General features: G+C 41.5%; 1 protein-coding gene across 9 annotated transcripts in view; it reads left to right on the forward strand.

Annotated features, from left to right (window-relative positions):
* The window catches only part of LOC306824939 (neuronal cell adhesion molecule-like), a 72,702-nt gene that overhangs the window by 37,585 nt on the left and 18,373 nt on the right, over positions 1-16,744 (forward strand). For 8 of the 9 annotated variants that reach the window (XM_079345364.1, XM_079345357.1, XM_079345362.1 and 5 more), the window contains exons 3-7: positions 11,682-11,843; positions 13,324-13,429; positions 14,617-14,810; positions 15,184-15,306; positions 16,206-16,376. In XM_079345364.1, coding sequence (XP_079201490.1) covers positions 11,759-11,843; positions 13,324-13,429; positions 14,617-14,810; positions 15,184-15,306; positions 16,206-16,376 — 679 coding nt within the window. In that variant the 5' untranslated portion in view covers positions 11,682-11,758. Of the gene's footprint in view, positions 1-11,681; positions 11,844-12,751; positions 12,758-13,323; positions 13,430-14,616; positions 14,811-15,183; positions 15,307-16,205; positions 16,377-16,744 lie in introns of those variants that run through there. The other variant, XM_079345365.1, reaches the window with a different exon arrangement.

The following is a 16,744-nucleotide window of genomic DNA, read 5'->3' on the forward strand; positions in this document are numbered from 1 at the left end:
TGGACTTTTTATTAGAGACACAGGCCCACACACTCAACACTCAGCAGACTCCTCTCCTGCATTAGTGCCCAGCCTCGTCCTGTCAAACGAAGACACAGTACAGAGGCTGTTAGCGGAAGCCGGGTTAGACTGTTAGTTTTAAATGGGTGCAATGTTTCCTTTGGATTTTCCATTTGACAAATGAGGGCTGAAGGAGCAGATCTTTTCGGGGTCGTTATTTCTGTTCAGGACGGGTGATCTGTGAGGATGGAGAACTGTTTGTCTGAGCTGTGACTCCCTCTGGGCAAAGAATGAAACTCAAACCCTCCAAATGATGGATGTCAAAGGCAAAACTGTAAAGTATAACACCAGGAAACATGAAAGCTTCTTTTTTACTGCAAGTCTCTGGTGAATTGACACGAGACGCCTTCCCTTGCGAAGATAGTTTTACTGCACATAAAGGAATGTACTTCATGTAGAAGCTAAGTCCTTTATTAGTATCATTAATACTCATTAGCCAACGTCTCAGTCATGCAGACCCATGAGACTGATAGAAACATGTTCAGTCAAGTCACCACCAGGGGCTTTCCCACTCTATTCTTTAATCTTGAAAATTCTTTCTTTAATTTCACACAAAAACTAATGCTTCAAATAAAATGAGGTCACCCAATTACTTGCTGACAAAAAGCACTTCCATCTGCTTAAGGGAGATGTTATCTCTCTCTTTTATTTCATTCTTGCGGAAATATCACAGAGTTTCTCAGCCTCGGAACTTAATTAGATCAAATTCCATCAGATGTCTTTTGAGTGGGGGAGATTTATAATGTAATTCACAGGCGTCAGCACTTCTTCAGATACAGTCAGAGTTTACTCATTCAGGACTAACTTTGATGAATTGTTCAAATTCTCCGGAGTTGTTTGTTGTATTTTGCATATGAAAACACGACTCATGAAATAGAGTGTCCGTAGCTGAAGCCAGTGTAATCAAAGCTCATTCAGACTTGGCTGTTTGGATCAGTGCAGCTGGCACACGCAGCGTTGTCACATTCTGTGCCATTTCTGCATGTGTGTGTGTGGGGGGGTGTATTTTGGTGAATCATGTGTCTTATGTGGATTAGACTGTATGATTCAGTTTTCATACCCTGACAAGTTGGAGAAATGTCATGTCTCTCGTTGGACAGCAACTGTGTCATCACACCTGCATGAATAGAATGACTGAACTCACTGGAATATTTAACCACAGCCAACAGAGTCATTCAAGTCCATTTATCAACAACCGCAGGGATAGACATTTAGTCACCAGTCATTTTGTAAGACCAGTAAATCCATGACCGTAAGTTAAACTTCAAGGAAAAAGACCATGCGTGTTGATTTCAGCTTCACAAATGAAGATCTTTTTCAATGTTTACACCTAAAACCCTTTGTTATTTTCCCCATGAGACCAACATGAGTACAATTGAATAAAGGCTTCCATTTAATATCAAATACTGTAATATGATGAAAAAATAAACTCTATGGTACTAATTAGGCAGCAGTTGGTAGCAATGTATGTAAAGTGAATACGTACACAAGTTAAGAAAGTATCTGAAGCCCCTTTCACACATGCAGTGCACTCCTGAAAATGTCCAGAAATTATTAAATTGATGTGTTGCACAATGGATGAATGAAAATGAATTTTTTCAGTCTATTCCTGCCAGGCTCATTGGAAAGCAAAAAGTCCATTTATGCAGATGTGTGAACAGAGCAGATAATATACAGAACGTGATTATATTGTGCAAATGGTGAGAAACTATTGTGAATTTTCTGTCTGACAGACAGTCAATGTTCTTGAAATAATCAGGAGTTCATGTACAGAGGGCTTTAAACACAAACGTTAAACCATATCCCATCAAGAACAACACTGACAGACCGACGAGGAAGATCTGCAGGCTTTCCTCCCATACGACTACGAAAAGAGTTGAAAGCATTCTTTGAAAGCACTGACAAACATCTAATGAATTCAAGTTAAACAATCATCTGTCGTTAGTGAAATGAAATAGAGTTTGGAACCATCTGCAGAATCTTCTCCTTATTATTGCTCAGACAAAGTATCTCTTCCCTCGATGTCTTCTCTGCTTGACTTGTTGCACTAACTTGCTGGCTCTAACATTATTACTCTAACATTCTTTGGCAAGACTTAATCTACTTTGCAGAACTTGTTTAGCATTTTGGAAGGGTAAACTCCCGATTGTGTCTTTCATTTTAAAAAAAAAGAAGAAGAAAAAAACATGATTTGATTTTCTCACACGTTGAAAAGGACTATTGTTTGTGTCCTCTCTGTCCAAAATTGGATGGTGAGTCCTTTTTGAAAGCAGTGGAGGGGAAATGATTTGTATTCACCTGCCGTATCTGAATGGAGCTGAGGAGGGGCTTAGAGAGAAGAGAGAGAGAAGCGGAGGGAGGGGTGGTGGACGACATAGTGCCTCCTTTATGTGATAATGGATTGCTCTGACATTCACACACATTGTGCTGTGGTGTGTCTATCAGTCAATACTCACAAATGGCACTGAATGAATGGCAAATTTTAAACAGATGCCATTAAAGATGTGTCAGTCAGTGACACAGCAGGTGACAGATTGATGTATTGCGTATCTCTTTTAAACATTGAGGTGAAAATGCAGACCTTATGCATGCATGCATCATATGTGTATTTACCACTGTCCCCTCCTGCAAATGAATCCTTTTCTCATTTCCCCCGTTTTTTATGTCCCTACACTCTCTTTTATTCGTCCGGCTGGGCAACTGGATTTTTGTGTCAGCAGCACAAAGGAGACAAAGTAGAACCGGGGACGGGCAGTAATGAGCAACTCCTCTTACAGTGTTACATATAGAGCGGCCGCGGTGTGGGGAAGGCCTTCAGGAGACAATGGAGGGTTTGGAGAGGTCTGGAGCCCTCTGAAGCCCCTCTTTGATTGAGTTTCCTGGCACTGGGCTCCAGTGTTGGGGGCTGATTGTGGAGTGGGAGCTGTGGGTTTTTCTAGAAGGGGGGGTTAGGACCCTCCTCTGCGCTGACCTTTCAGAGACACAGGTGGGGTGGAGTGGAAGGGGCTCGCAGTGGTGGTGGAGGAGGAGGAGAGGCGCGGCAGGAGAGGTCTATTGTGTTGTGTTGGTCCGTGAATGTAGAGGTGGAACTCAATAACACTAGAGCTTGTTGCCTCTGTCCACCTGCTGCTGATTTTCTCACCACTACTCTAACACTGTTACATTACATGTGCTGGTATTGTATGCTTACAGCAGATTTAGCCAGAAAACAGCTAGCATACTTTTCTTTGCCATGCATGCAGCACCTTCCATATTCTAAATCCTATTTTCACCATGGTTGTGATTTACATTTTTGCAATAAACATTTAGAGATACACTGCTCCTTCCTCAACAATAAAAAAGTGAAGGTATATGGTCTATGCTTTTAACACTCAGACAACGCCAACCATTGACCGATCAAATACAGCCCTGGATACATCAGCTGTCAGCTACCCTCAGATTGTATGGATGTAAAATTTAAGAATGAATTTAGCCATTTTAATTAATCGTATAAGCTTTCTAAAACCTTTGAGACAACAGACGATAGCATAATCGTTTCTGTGCCAAACTGCAGTAAATTTGCATACTTGTTAGGATAAAAATCTAATTCGGGATAACATTGTTTATTATTGAAAAGAGGGTATGACTGCCCTGATAATAGCGTTTAGAGCAAAGTGAAGTCTCACTCTATGGCAGTGGGCATTTATGCTGATTTCTAACTTTAAAGGGTATGAGAATCAGAGTTGTTTTTATTGCCATGTAGATTTACATATACGAGGAAATTGACTTGGTGCCTGTTTGCAAGAGTGCACCAACACATTGTAGTGGCTGTCTATGGCACCATCTAAAAAACGGTGAATAAGAGAGCATCAGATAATTGTAGTTTTGTCAATGAAGACATACTAGTCCACGGGCCCCTGTTCTATGTCTGCCCTTTTCTGCACTTGTTTATACATCTGAGTCAGTATTTGGTAGGCCAATAAAACCAGGAAGTCCATCCTTTGCTCTCATGGCTTACATAAAAAATCCTCAGATCCTGAAGATGTTTCACTTTAATGGATTGTGTAATTAAGCAGGGTTATTCTTCTTTCAGCTATGTTTTGTTATCAAGTCTTTTAAGACATCGTGTTTGTCTTCTTCTTTTATCTGCCTTTTTAAAATGCCTCTGAAACTCTTAACTCACTCCTGGTGTATTACTGGGTGCTGAACACAGCACCTCCATGGCCTTTGGGCATACATCCTTTTTTTTTAATACGGCTACACTTAGCTGCCTCTGTCCACCTGCTTCTTTCTCATCGGTAAATTACACGTTCTGGTAACATGCAGCGGTAACAGATTGTTCCAGCGCACAGTCAGCGTTCACGCTTTGTTATCTGATGTTGTCGGCAGATTTTTCCAGACTGAATGGAACCACACAAAGTGCATACAGCTCTCAAAGAGCCATCGCTGCCTGTACTGTATCAGCACTATTTAAATACCTCCAGAAGAGTGTTTTTTTATACAGCAGTGCTTTTTCCAGAAAGGCCTGGTTGCATCGACTGTTGACTCGGAGCAATCACACTTTGACTGTTTCTCTGTGTTACAATGCCCGCTGGACCTCCTCTGCTACAAAACATCACTGCTGCCACTTTATTTTTGTGTGTATGAGGTGAACACTTCCTCAGCTCATTTTCTCACACGCTCCTCCTGTGGCACCCCTAAGCTCAAAGTAAACCCCACATATTGGCCCCATCTTGAGAGATCCTTCACATGTAGAGAAAGCCATCCGGTGTGGACATGGTGGCAAACTGAGATTCTAATCACTCCTCTTTTGTTGAGCGCTGTGGAGGTTGAGATGTTTTTTTTTTTTTTCAGGCCAGAGCAGATGTCAAGCGTACAGTTTCTCTCCAAGGTTACTCATGAGATGACAAATGGGTCTGAGCCTCTTTGTCCCCCTTTTTTTTTTTCTCCTGACGTCTGTGTTTGATGAGAGGGTTGACATCTTTTTGTCAGCAGGGAGATCTGAGAACACCAGGGTATTGCCATGGATACAGAGAGCCCCTTGTGGAGTGTAATTTTGAGTGTCTACTCTGCTGAGAAGTGTATGGAGTATCCCTATATTTGGCTATAAAACATTTTCCTACATTTGTAGAAGTAGGTGGCTTATTGCTATTTATTCGCCTTTGGTTCTGTGTTTTCTCACTGTGTCTGCTTTCTCAACTGCTTTGATTGTGTTCCTGCGGCAGATTGGTTTCGTGTTGATTACTTTCTGAAAACTGCTTTTTTTTTTTTTTTTTGCTTAAGTGCGTCTTGTTACGTATGCCGAGGATTTTGAGAGTCCTTTTGGCTATTCAGGGAGCAACTTGGAATGCAGTGCTCCCACTCTCCTGCATTGCTCATGATAATGAACCTCTGCTAAGCATATGAATGGCTTCAACCATAACACACTCATGTGTCAGGACGAGCATACACAATTCTCCATTTTTCAAAGTCTGACTCTTCTTTGCTCACCCGTAGTCATTCAGAAAATATAAAGAGGGAGGGTGCATTTGCAAGTAGATGTAAGCGAGTTTATATTCACATAATCAAGAGCTGAACTTACTGGGAAATTTGAAAAGATCTTCTTTTAAGGAGTAATTACAGTGTGGGGATTAGCCATCAAATAGAGGTCAAGTTTAGATCCTCAGTTGCTCGTTCCTCCTGAACTCATTTTAATAAATGCTTTTTAAAAGTGTCTACATACGCACACTTCTCCAGTAATGAACTGATTTATAAATAAGGTCAGACAAGTGTACAAATAGACTTTGGAGACTTAACTTTTGCCATCTTGCTGTAATTGCTGCTCTGCTAACAATGTAAAGCTTTTGCTGCATTGAGTGAGTTTAAAGACCTAAAGACCTTACGTTTACCACCAGAAATGATCAAAAAGACAAACAGAAGGCCTTGAGCATCCATCCAATCATCGGAGGGGGGGGGGGGGGGTCATGCTTTTATGTGAGGACGTGACGAACCACCCATATGTCATATTGAGCTGGCCTGCAATGTTAAGATGAAAGCAAAATCGCCCTTCAATTCCATTCAGGTTGAACAGGCAGGTTTTTCCTCCTTAAAGCAGCCGTTCCATCTAGTGGTGCTGCTTCTATCTGCATGCTAAAAAGGAGCCTCCTCTCAGAAGTGCCGGCGCCGTCAGTCATTAGCATTTGGGCAGAGGGGACAGAGAGCGAACCCCGGGGTGTTCTTGGCATGTAGCAGGAGGAAGCTAAGTGAATGCCAATGTGCGGCGCGCTGTGAAAAGAGGAGGACCAAACAAATTGCCGGACACGTCACATTAGGAGCAGATTCCCATTAGCATTAAGGGGTTACGGTAGATTGATACGTTATGTAAAGAGGCAAAAATATTCTTGGAAAAGTTTTGTACTTTCCTTCCTTCCATTCTGGGACTTGATGCAGCACAAGCTGAAATGTTCTGACATGTTTTTCTTAGTGTGGTTCTTGCTTCTAGTCCAGCCTACACTTCCCATTATGCAATCTGAGTATTTTATTAGACCTCCCTGTCTCATAAACCTGCATGTAGTTCTTCACTCTGCAAGTTTGTTCCACATCATTTCTCTTAAAAAATTTATAGAATCCAAGCCCAAACCGAAGTTAAAGTCACTCTTTAATTTACAACCTAAGTATCTCAATTCCATGTTTCAAAATCAGTTTTGTTTCATAGTTTTCAGAGCACATTAATAACAGTGCAGATAAAAGGGTATCGGCGTGTTTTCGAGCTGAGGGGTCTCCCCAACAATGTGACCCCAATTCATATGTTAACCGCATCAGTTATTTGCATACGGTCCCTCAATTATAAAGCTAATGAGGAGATTATGGGAAACGCATGCTGAAGTTGGCGTTCAGAATGTCCATTGTTATCCTGTAGTTGTGGATGAAAGCCTGTGAGAGGTTTTCGACAAAGCCACTGAACATTTCACCTCATACATCACTGCTGTAACTAATACCGCTGCTAACAATTGTCCACTAAATTAGCTAGGAATCAAGCGCTAATTGAACCAGCTAAATGTGGCTAGGTTTGTAATCCTTTTGCTTTAAATGACTCACAGAAGATCGTCAAAAATGGATATATCTTTATTTTAAAATCCTGTATGAGTTAAAATTCCAAATCTTGGCAACCACACCAGGAATAATCTTACTTTTTTCTACAGCAAGGCCTTTCATGCAACCTTTGCTCCTTTATACTGTAGATGTTTAATGGCACAGAGACACGGGCACCCAGCCTTGGGCATGAGTACTATACAATGACATCCTTAGCTGCAGCAGGCCGCCTTAGAAAAATAAACTCTTCCAACCGTATCCGTTTTCTCATCTCCACTTTCCTGAGTGCCGAGCTATTCTCATCATTATACCCTCACATTCAGCCATCTGTAGGGGATCCCTGCTGCTCCATTTAGGCCATACTGAGGCTCACAAACCTCTGATTGCATGAGCCATCAATAGCGCTGATTATAGGAGTTAATTAGGCTGCTTGGCTTGCATAAGAGAAAGGCTTTATTATCATCATAGATGGTTAAACTGTACAGTTCTGATGCAACTCCCGTGATTTGGTCGCTGTTGCAGTGTTGCATCACCATTGTCTGGCACAGGAAATAGCAATATGCTCGCTAGTGGTTAGCATTCAGCATATTGAGTAGCGCTATCTGTTGCTGTTAGGGAATTTCAATTAAGCTTTTTTCCCTGCTGACTGCTATTCATTTACACCGAGCATTGCTTCATTTCTCAGTGCTCGTGCCCTGTCAGCTCCATCTGTGTTCTCAGAGATGGGCTGACCCTCACGTCCTGAAGAACAACGTGCATGCATGCATGCGTGTGTGTGTGTGTGTGTGTGTGTGTGTGCGTGTGTGTGTGTGTGTGTCCCACATGTGCTATGTCTCTCTGACATGTGCACAAAACCAATTAGTTTTGGGATGGTGAAGTAGCTGGCTATGGGAAAATGACAATGGAGTAATTGAAGAGGCCGGCTGAATGAGAGGCCAGACAGCTCAATGCAGCTGTTACACAAGTACCGAATGTTTTCTCCACGGACAAAATGGACAAGGAGAAAAGAGAGTTCTGAGTGAAGGTGGTCTTATTTAGTCGTAGACAGTAATTAACACTGCGGCCCTTTCATTTTGCTAGCTGGACACAGCAAGACGTATTAAAAGGTCCTTAACAGTGGTCTTGCAGACTTTATTTTATACAAATCCAGTTTGCTTTGGATCAAAGCTAACAAGTGTACACACAGTGCTGCTGTGTTTCAGGTTTAAATAGGTTTTTTTTTTATTAAACAACGCCACTGCAGCACTTGCAATCATCTCAGTTATACAGAATTAAATGAGCAGACTCTTAATACAGGCTTAACAGCAGCATTAATGTTTGTCTCTGAACTTTCCATCATGCATTTCCCAATCACACATACGATGCGACATGATACTCTTCACTGTACCTGTACTTGTAATTGAATTGTTCAATTAAAGATTTCTTCAGGTCTCAGAGGAACCTTTTGGCCAAAACAGACGTCAAAGATGATCTCAGAACATTCTGTATTCTAAGTGACGAGCTTACGAACACAGTGGGGTATTTCTGCAACAGAGCCAGGTACTTCCTTTGGATTGGATCCTTGGGATGAAAAATTGGGCCAAAGAGAGTTGATATTAGTCATACTTTATTTATTAATCAGTTGGCCAGAATAATGTTATGTAATGGACGTAACTGTATCAAAATTTCACGATAAGATGATATCACAACAACAAGTCCTGGGTTTGATCATTATTGCTTGATTTATTTTGAATGAAAAGAAAATTGAAGACTTGGGCTCTGGCTGGACATACTCACAGTATGACATCTAACATTTTTTCTTGCCTTCTCTATGCTACTATGCACCTACCTTCAGTTGTTGCTGTGAATAAGCAACTTTTTTCTTAAGAGGAGAATATGGACTTTAAAGTGTGATGAATTGCTAAAACACTGGTGTGCTCCTTTAAGACCTCCTGCGGTATCACATCATTTTAAGTATTGAGTTTTTTTTTCAGCGAGACAGTAGCTTTGTTTATCCTCTATCTTTGTTATCCATTTCTATTTCTAAAAACAATAACCAGAGATCCTTCCTGTCGAGAGAGAGACCATCTCCTGTTCGATATTATCTGACGCCTCACAGCTTTTGGCACAACACTCCCAACAGCTCTGTGTTTTTGTCTGGGGCTTCAGCAGTCTGTGCTTCACTGAGCTTTATTTACTTTGGCTACTCCAGTTCTGTCAGCACAAGATACATTTAAAGGTTCAAGATTCATGATGTTCGGCTTCTTATTGTGTCCCCAAGAATTCTGTATTGAAATGAGAAATCCGGCTTTGCTGTAGTGTCTGTCTTAGACTCTAAAAAACCCTGATTATGCAGGATTTTGCCTTATCCCAGATCTGCAAAGTGGATGTGTTGGAATAAGACCAAATACTTGATTTGAATATGGTAAAACCTGTCTGTTTTTAGTTGTTTTATGCTCACTTTTCAGACTGAGTGTCAGGAGTTCAAGGCCCTGGCGGTTAGTTTCTAGTCTTAACCGCCCCACTTGAGTTCCCACTGCGTGAGGGAGTTTGCTCACAGCGATAATTAGAGCACACATACACACAAATGAGCACAGGCACACATACACTGTATGCACAAGAAGACACACACACACTGACCAGCTTGAGCTGAGCTGCTACACCTCATTAAATTGGGGAATGAATCCTGGATGAAGCACTGGCTCCCCTCCAAAGAAAAATCACAGGGCTTTTATGGATTCACCATAAAAACATCAAATGAAGTCAGTTATTCACCTGCTGTCACAGGCCATTCTTTTTCTGTTTTTTTTTTAATTTTACTGCTGAACTTTGAAGAAAAAGTCATATTTTTCCACCTATTTTTCACGTTAAAGTAGGTTTATCAACGTTTCAAATGAACAAAATGTAATTGGCAACTGGGTAGCGATTACAAAGCAATACCTTTCAAAACACCTCAGATGGATGTCGCATACATGACATCCAATTGTACATTTCTAACACAACAAGCTGATTCTCAAAAGCAGGTTCAGGAACCCTGCTTGAAGGCTCCAAATGAGTTCGATTAAATGCCGGCCCCTCTCTGGATCTTTCTTTGTCAAAGCCGGCGCTGCGTGATTTTGAGTGGTGTCCGCAGCAGAGTGATTGGCTGCCCTGGGCGAAAAACAGAGGCCGTCCCTTGAGTGATGTAGCTGAAGCCAGGGCCGGCGGACGTTAGACCTCGGTTTCTTCACAAGCCCCCAGACACCGAGTCTGAATCATGACTGCAGGGCAGCGCTAACAAATGTATGAGATCCCCGAAGAGAACCAGGCCAGGGTCTGAATGCTCAGCTGCCTCGCCTCTGGTCCCAGACTCCTCTACAGAGCAGACCCACACCCAAAGGCAGGAGAGCTGAACACATATGCTCTCCACCTTAAATAGGTTACATTTGATTCTTTCACACTGTTAGCAGCGTTAATATCCCAAATTTGATGTGCTTTTCTGATAACACAGCAAATTAGCCTCCCTAAGCTCTAAATTAAGCTGTGACATTTTAATACTGTGGCAACCAGCAGACGCCTGGGGGGGAGACAGACACGAGAGATAAAAACAGCTCGGACTGCAGTTGTTAGAAGAAAACGACTTCTCCGATTCTCAGTGCTAATCATCTGCAAGCTGCTCTCACATTTCATGAAAATCATGAATAATGCTGATCTTTTCTTTCTATTTATTTCAAATCTGAAACATGCAGAGGAATATAAATTTTAAAGAGCAAAATCATTTGACTCATCATTTGTCACATGATGACAGTGATTATTTCAATATTTTCATTTTGCTCATCCCCTCACTTAGGAAGAATTGCACTTGGTTGGGTTAAATTATGTTACGGCGCTAAACTGCTTGGCAACAAGAGTTTTATACATTTCTGTTTTTCTTCTCCGGCCACCATCTCGCACATCCGTTATGAATGAGCTATGATTAAAGTTTTCTAACAAAAGGAAATCGCCACTGATATATATAAAAAAAAAAACAGTTAATCAGTGGCCAATTAGCCTTACAGCAGTTTGACCTTACCTGTAAACATCTCCCTGTCGAACACGCACCATATGTCTTCATTGATTGTCGACTGAGGTGTCAGAGATCAGCTCGATCACACCTGATGTTTCCCACTACACTTGTCTCATGAAAGAGCGATGGTTCAGTGTCTGAAATCGGACCTCACTGAAGATCACTTCAGTCGGTCAATCAAAGGGATGAAGTCGAGGGTGAAATGGATGGTGAAGTCAGTGTCCCCCATGTCTTGTCCCATGGCATGTCAACTGGCAGTTCATGTGATCGATATGTGCAGAGAGGTCCGATGGCATTGTGGCCGCGGCTGTGATAAGCGGAGCTAAATGAGCCCATGTGGGCGGCATCGGACCCTGTTGAAGATCAAAAAGATAGCTTCAAGCTATCACCACAGCATGGCAACTAACATCCATCCGTGGACAAAGTCACTGCATATTCTTTTCCAACCAGCTGATAGACGCAAGATAAAACTCTTTAGTATCATGGCTGCAGTAACAGGATTCCTGCTTCCATCTCTGACTCTCCCTCTCTCTTCCTCCCCCTGTAGTTGTGGGTGTGCAAGCGTCCTCACACAGTGAGACAGGCATCACTGTGATCCGGGTCAGACCTTTGCGTCAAACACCGATGATGGAGAGGAGGAGGATGGACGCGGCACTGCTGGTGCTGCTCCTGGGACACCTGGCAGGCGCGCTGGAGGTCCCACTAGACCGTAAGCCAACACATCACACACACTGACACCATAACACACATTCATATCATTATGCCATTTTCTGACATTATATGGAGAGGGTGATTGTAGAATGATGCTTTCATTTGGGAAATGTGCTCATTTGCTCCACAGTATTCTAACCTTTCAATAGCACATCAATCACTGCAGCTTCAGGTTACCTTTAGGAACATAAATGTATCAGCTGGATATTTTTGAATTAATTAATTAAAAGCTTTCCCATAAATTCTCTCTAAATTTCTCCGCTCGTGAGATGAATAAAGGATTATCTTATCTTAATAGTGAAAGTCACTGTTATAATTTTTCAAATGAGAGGAGACTCGGAGCCGTCTACAACCTTGAAATATACACTTTTGAATCATGTAAAATTAAAGCACCAAATACTCTCATTTCAATATAAAAACTGAGCAACTGTTCAAACTTTTTGTCTGACAGGGTTCATCAAAAACACTCATTTGATCATTTCAATAGTCACATAATAATTTCCTAGTATTGGCCTTTCAAATAATTGTCACATTTCGTATCACAGTTCCTTTAACCATCTGTATACACATGTCTTTACTTTTAGCTTCTTGTTACAAGGGTGTCATTTGTGATGTCACTTTCTATTTTATAGCTGGAGGAGACTTTTTATTTCAATGAGTTCATGAATACGAAAAGAGGGGAGAGAGAGTTTCTCCTCCTAACATCACATCCTGATATCACTGTGGTTGTAGACTTGTTACTCATTCTTTGGTTAGAGCTGCTGACCACTGGAGCCTGGAAACTGACCTACATTAAACCATGTGTGAGGCAGAAATCATGCTGGAAAATATTGTTCACCACTAATGTCCGGTTTTCTTTTCTGTCATGATTGTTTCTTCCTCTTTGGAAAAACACTAAAGTTCTGGAAGGATGTAAGTCTGACTAGTGTGCATTTACTGCAAAGGGTTTGCTTGTGGTTTGTTTTTATGCTGTGCATTAAAGGTCATCCTTTATATTTTTTCCATTCTATTTGAATGCATTTTTGGTTTGCTTTATGTTATAAGATGCAGAGTGATTTGGAGTGGACTTCAGTATATTGCATGCTTTGTTTGCTGTTTTTGTTCTGTGTGTTTCTGCAGTGTTAGAGCATTTCCTGTTGAGCTATAATGCAAACAGCATGAGTTCTTATGTCATTTGTCATGTCATAGTCCATTAGTTATCCCCCCAGCTCTGACAGGAATGCATTATGCATTGGATCATTGCAATAAAGTGAAATGTACCTGAGCGTTCTGCATGCCTTTGTCTTGTTGTTGCTTATGTTGTGGGAGTATTTTTATGCCTGTCAGCAAACAGCCATGTGCTTTGATTTAGTGTGGTAAGTCTGCATGTTATCTTGTAAAGACTGTGTGTGTGTGGTCAATACAGCCATAGAAAAAAAAAGCTAACTTATGCAGAAAAGGTCATGATTGAATATTAGCCTCTGTCTGATCTCATTTAGTGCCGCAGCCGCCGACCATAACTCACCAATCCCCCAAGGATTACATCATCGACCCTCGAGAGAACATTATAATTCACTGTGATGCGAAGGGGAAGCCTCATCCCAGGTATGAATATTTCTGCAATCATGGATGTGTTACTAACAATGGTATTCCAGATTTGGATTCAACCAACACATATTAAATTGTCACTTTAAAGGTCAGCGACTGTCCTCCTCTGCAATAAGTTTGAATAGCTCTCAGAGTTCCCCAAAGCCTGTCTGTGAAGTTAAAAATCCACTCTGATCCTTTATTTCACAATGATTTTAAACCCATCTATCTCAGCCCTGCTCAGAACAGACTGTTTCTCTGTCTATAGCTTTAAATGACAGTGAGCTGTGTTCGACCACGCCCCTCTCTGGAAGAGCTTTGGTGCTTTAGGCCTTTTTTTGTGTCATGCCCTGTTGTTTCCTGTAAAAAGGCGGGCCCAGAGGACAGAACAAGCACCTATCTGTGAGAGTGTCACCCACCTGGGGGAGGGCTTTCTGTTCTCTGTGATGTCACAAAGGGGAAATCACTAAATGGCCTGTTTGAGCACATGTTTTTTAAAAGTGGAGAAGGCTAAAGATGGAGAGGATTGACTTTCAACATAATTTGGGGGGTTTGTGGACAAGCTATGGAGACGTTAGTGATAGAAAACTATGTAACCAATAACGTTATTTTTTATCCATGCAGTTGCTGCCCTTGCAGACTTCAGCAAATGCTCTATTGATACTTTAGTTCCATCTTTATCTTATATAAAACATATTTATTAGCTGGCACAAGCACAGTACCCTTTGTACTCGTATATCTGCAAGGTCACTCATAAAAGCAGCTCAGCGTACCTCATCCTGGCTTGAACCCGATCACCAAATCATACAGCTCACCATCTTAAACAGTACAAAATAATCTTCACATCGACATCTTGTTCAATGTTCTTATCAGCTGCTTGAACTTGAATCTGAAGATTGACTATATAATAGGGAATATCCATCCCTGAATTTGGGCATGTAAGATCTAAAACATGTTCTTCTTTAAGATTGTGGGAGATCAGATTGCATTGGTGTGGGTCGTCTGTTACTAAACTCAGATTTGTGCTTAGATAATTTAATAAATATGTGCCTTAACTTACTGCAACCCAGTCCTGCCCACATAAAACCATTGAGAATTTATCCTTGATATGCAATGTGGTGGCTGTACTCCTAAGAATCTACTACATTAATCTAAATTGGATATTAGCTCCACTGTTTTGACCTTTGAGTTGTTTTCGTTTCCAGTTTCTCTTGGACAAGAAACGGGACCCACTTTGACATCGACGAAGACCCCAACGTCAGCATGAAGCCACACTCTGGGACTCTGGTAGTGGACATCAGCAGAGCGAAGGCCGAGCAGTACGAGTGTGTTTACCAGTGCACAGCAAGGAACAAACATGGAACTGCTGTTTCCAACAACATTGTTGTACGACAGTCCAGTAAGTGCTGCGCGTGTCTGGAATTCGTAACACTTTCTTTGTCTCCTCTTTATGTCATGTGTATCCCACATCTGTCTCACATCTTTGTTTTTTTGTTTTTGTTTCAAACTATAAGTGGCATTTCCATTTTAAGAGCACTCCTGAAAGGTAAAGGTTGCATGTAGAAAGCAGCATGTTTTACTTAGCAGGAAGTGACAGAAGATAGAGTGAACATTCCCTTTTATTTCTCCTTTTGTTTATTCAGTAAGGCATCCCCCGCTCATCCTGCCTCGTCACCTCCGTCATCATGTCAGCAGCAGTCCATTAGTGACCCATACTTTCTGTCAAATTGTGACCCTCTTCATCCACTGATCTTCTTCTTGAACCTTTGCAGGGTCCCCCCTGTGGTCAAAGGAGAGAATTAATCCAATTGTGGTTCAGGAAGGCGTGTCCCTGGTGTTGCCGTGCCGACCCCCTGCTGGCCTGCCCCCTCCCATCATATTCTGGATGGACAATAGTGAGCGCTACACTCATCAGGGTTACTGCTCAAGATGAACATACTCTGCAGACGACATGATAAACATGTCAAACCTCACACTTATTTTGCTTTTATCTTCTGCTGCAGTGAACTTGAGGTTTTTGGGTATTGTAGTTCAATGTTGGGAAATTACAGCTCTGTGCTTCTGCAATAAATTAGAGGGTGCTTCAGTCTCATCTTTGCTCTTGTTTTTAATGTAGTTGAACAAAGTATCCCTTAATTAGCTCTCATTACTTGATGCATAAATGTTGATTTTAAAGGGTTAATTCACTCAAAAAGCTCCTGAATGTTGATGGCGGTTGTATATACAGTTATGAAGGAAATGTGTTTTCAATTTTCTAAATTTATGGAGCACCCTGAAGGACTTAATATCAAGATAAAAACCTAGTCATAACCTTGACTTTGGAAGCAACAAAGGAATGATACTAGTTCAACAAAATAGTCTTTTGAAAAGTTTATATTGTAATCTGCCTTTACATTACAATTGCTTTCTACAGCAGAAGGTTGTGTGATGTAGTTTAAAGGCTGTTTAGTTAGCCTTGTGGTGAGGCTGAAGATTAAACATTACAATCTAATTTAAAATATGCAAGTTTTAAGATATTTCCCTCAGAGACTCATGCTTCTATCTAAGATCGGTAGAGGTAAAAAAAAAAATATATACAGTTCTCTTTTATTTTCCATAGAAAAGCAACGACCTCTCTTTCGATGATCCAGTAAATGTTTCTAACGTCTCATTGACTGGAAGGACGCGGTTTCAGAACATTGAAATAATCCTTAATTAGCATCGATGAAACTAACACTTTGAAGAAGAGCTCTTACAGTAACATGTAATAAACTTGTTTAATGCTTCAAAGGATTTAATAGTCGGTTCATTTCAGACTTCCAGAGGCTGCCTCAAAGCAACAGGGTGTCCCAATCCCTCAACGGAGACCTTTATTTCTCTAATGTACTCCGAGAGGATTCCAGGAACGACTACATCTGCTATGCCCGCTTCCCGTACACTCAAACCATCCAGCAAAAACAACCAATCAGCCTCAAGGTCCTCAGCCGTAAGTCTAACCCTGTGTGTGTGTGTGTGTGTGTGTGTGTGTGTGAGAGATGATAAACGAAGTCAAAAGAACTGGAGGTGTAATGAGCAAAACCTGAGAGTGAGTGAGTTATTGTGTAATGTGTCTGCATGAAAAAGAGGTCATTTACGTGTTACCATGAGCGCGTAGGAGGGAAGCAGCATTTCCTATCAGTGATCCAATCCTCTGAGACGCCAGCGGTCGTCATCATCCTGAAAAGAAAGATTGTCAGAGCTTTGATTGCCCTCAGCTCTATCTGCCCGACAGCCGTTCATTTATTACTTCAGCATACACTCTCCACCAACAAAGGCCGCTCTCATTCAGAGGAGCATTTAGCTGTTGACAGGATG

Source organism: Symphodus melops, assembly GCF_947650265.1.
Source record: "Symphodus melops genome assembly, chromosome: 6".
NCBI lineage: Eukaryota > Metazoa > Chordata > Actinopteri > Labriformes > Labridae > Symphodus > Symphodus melops.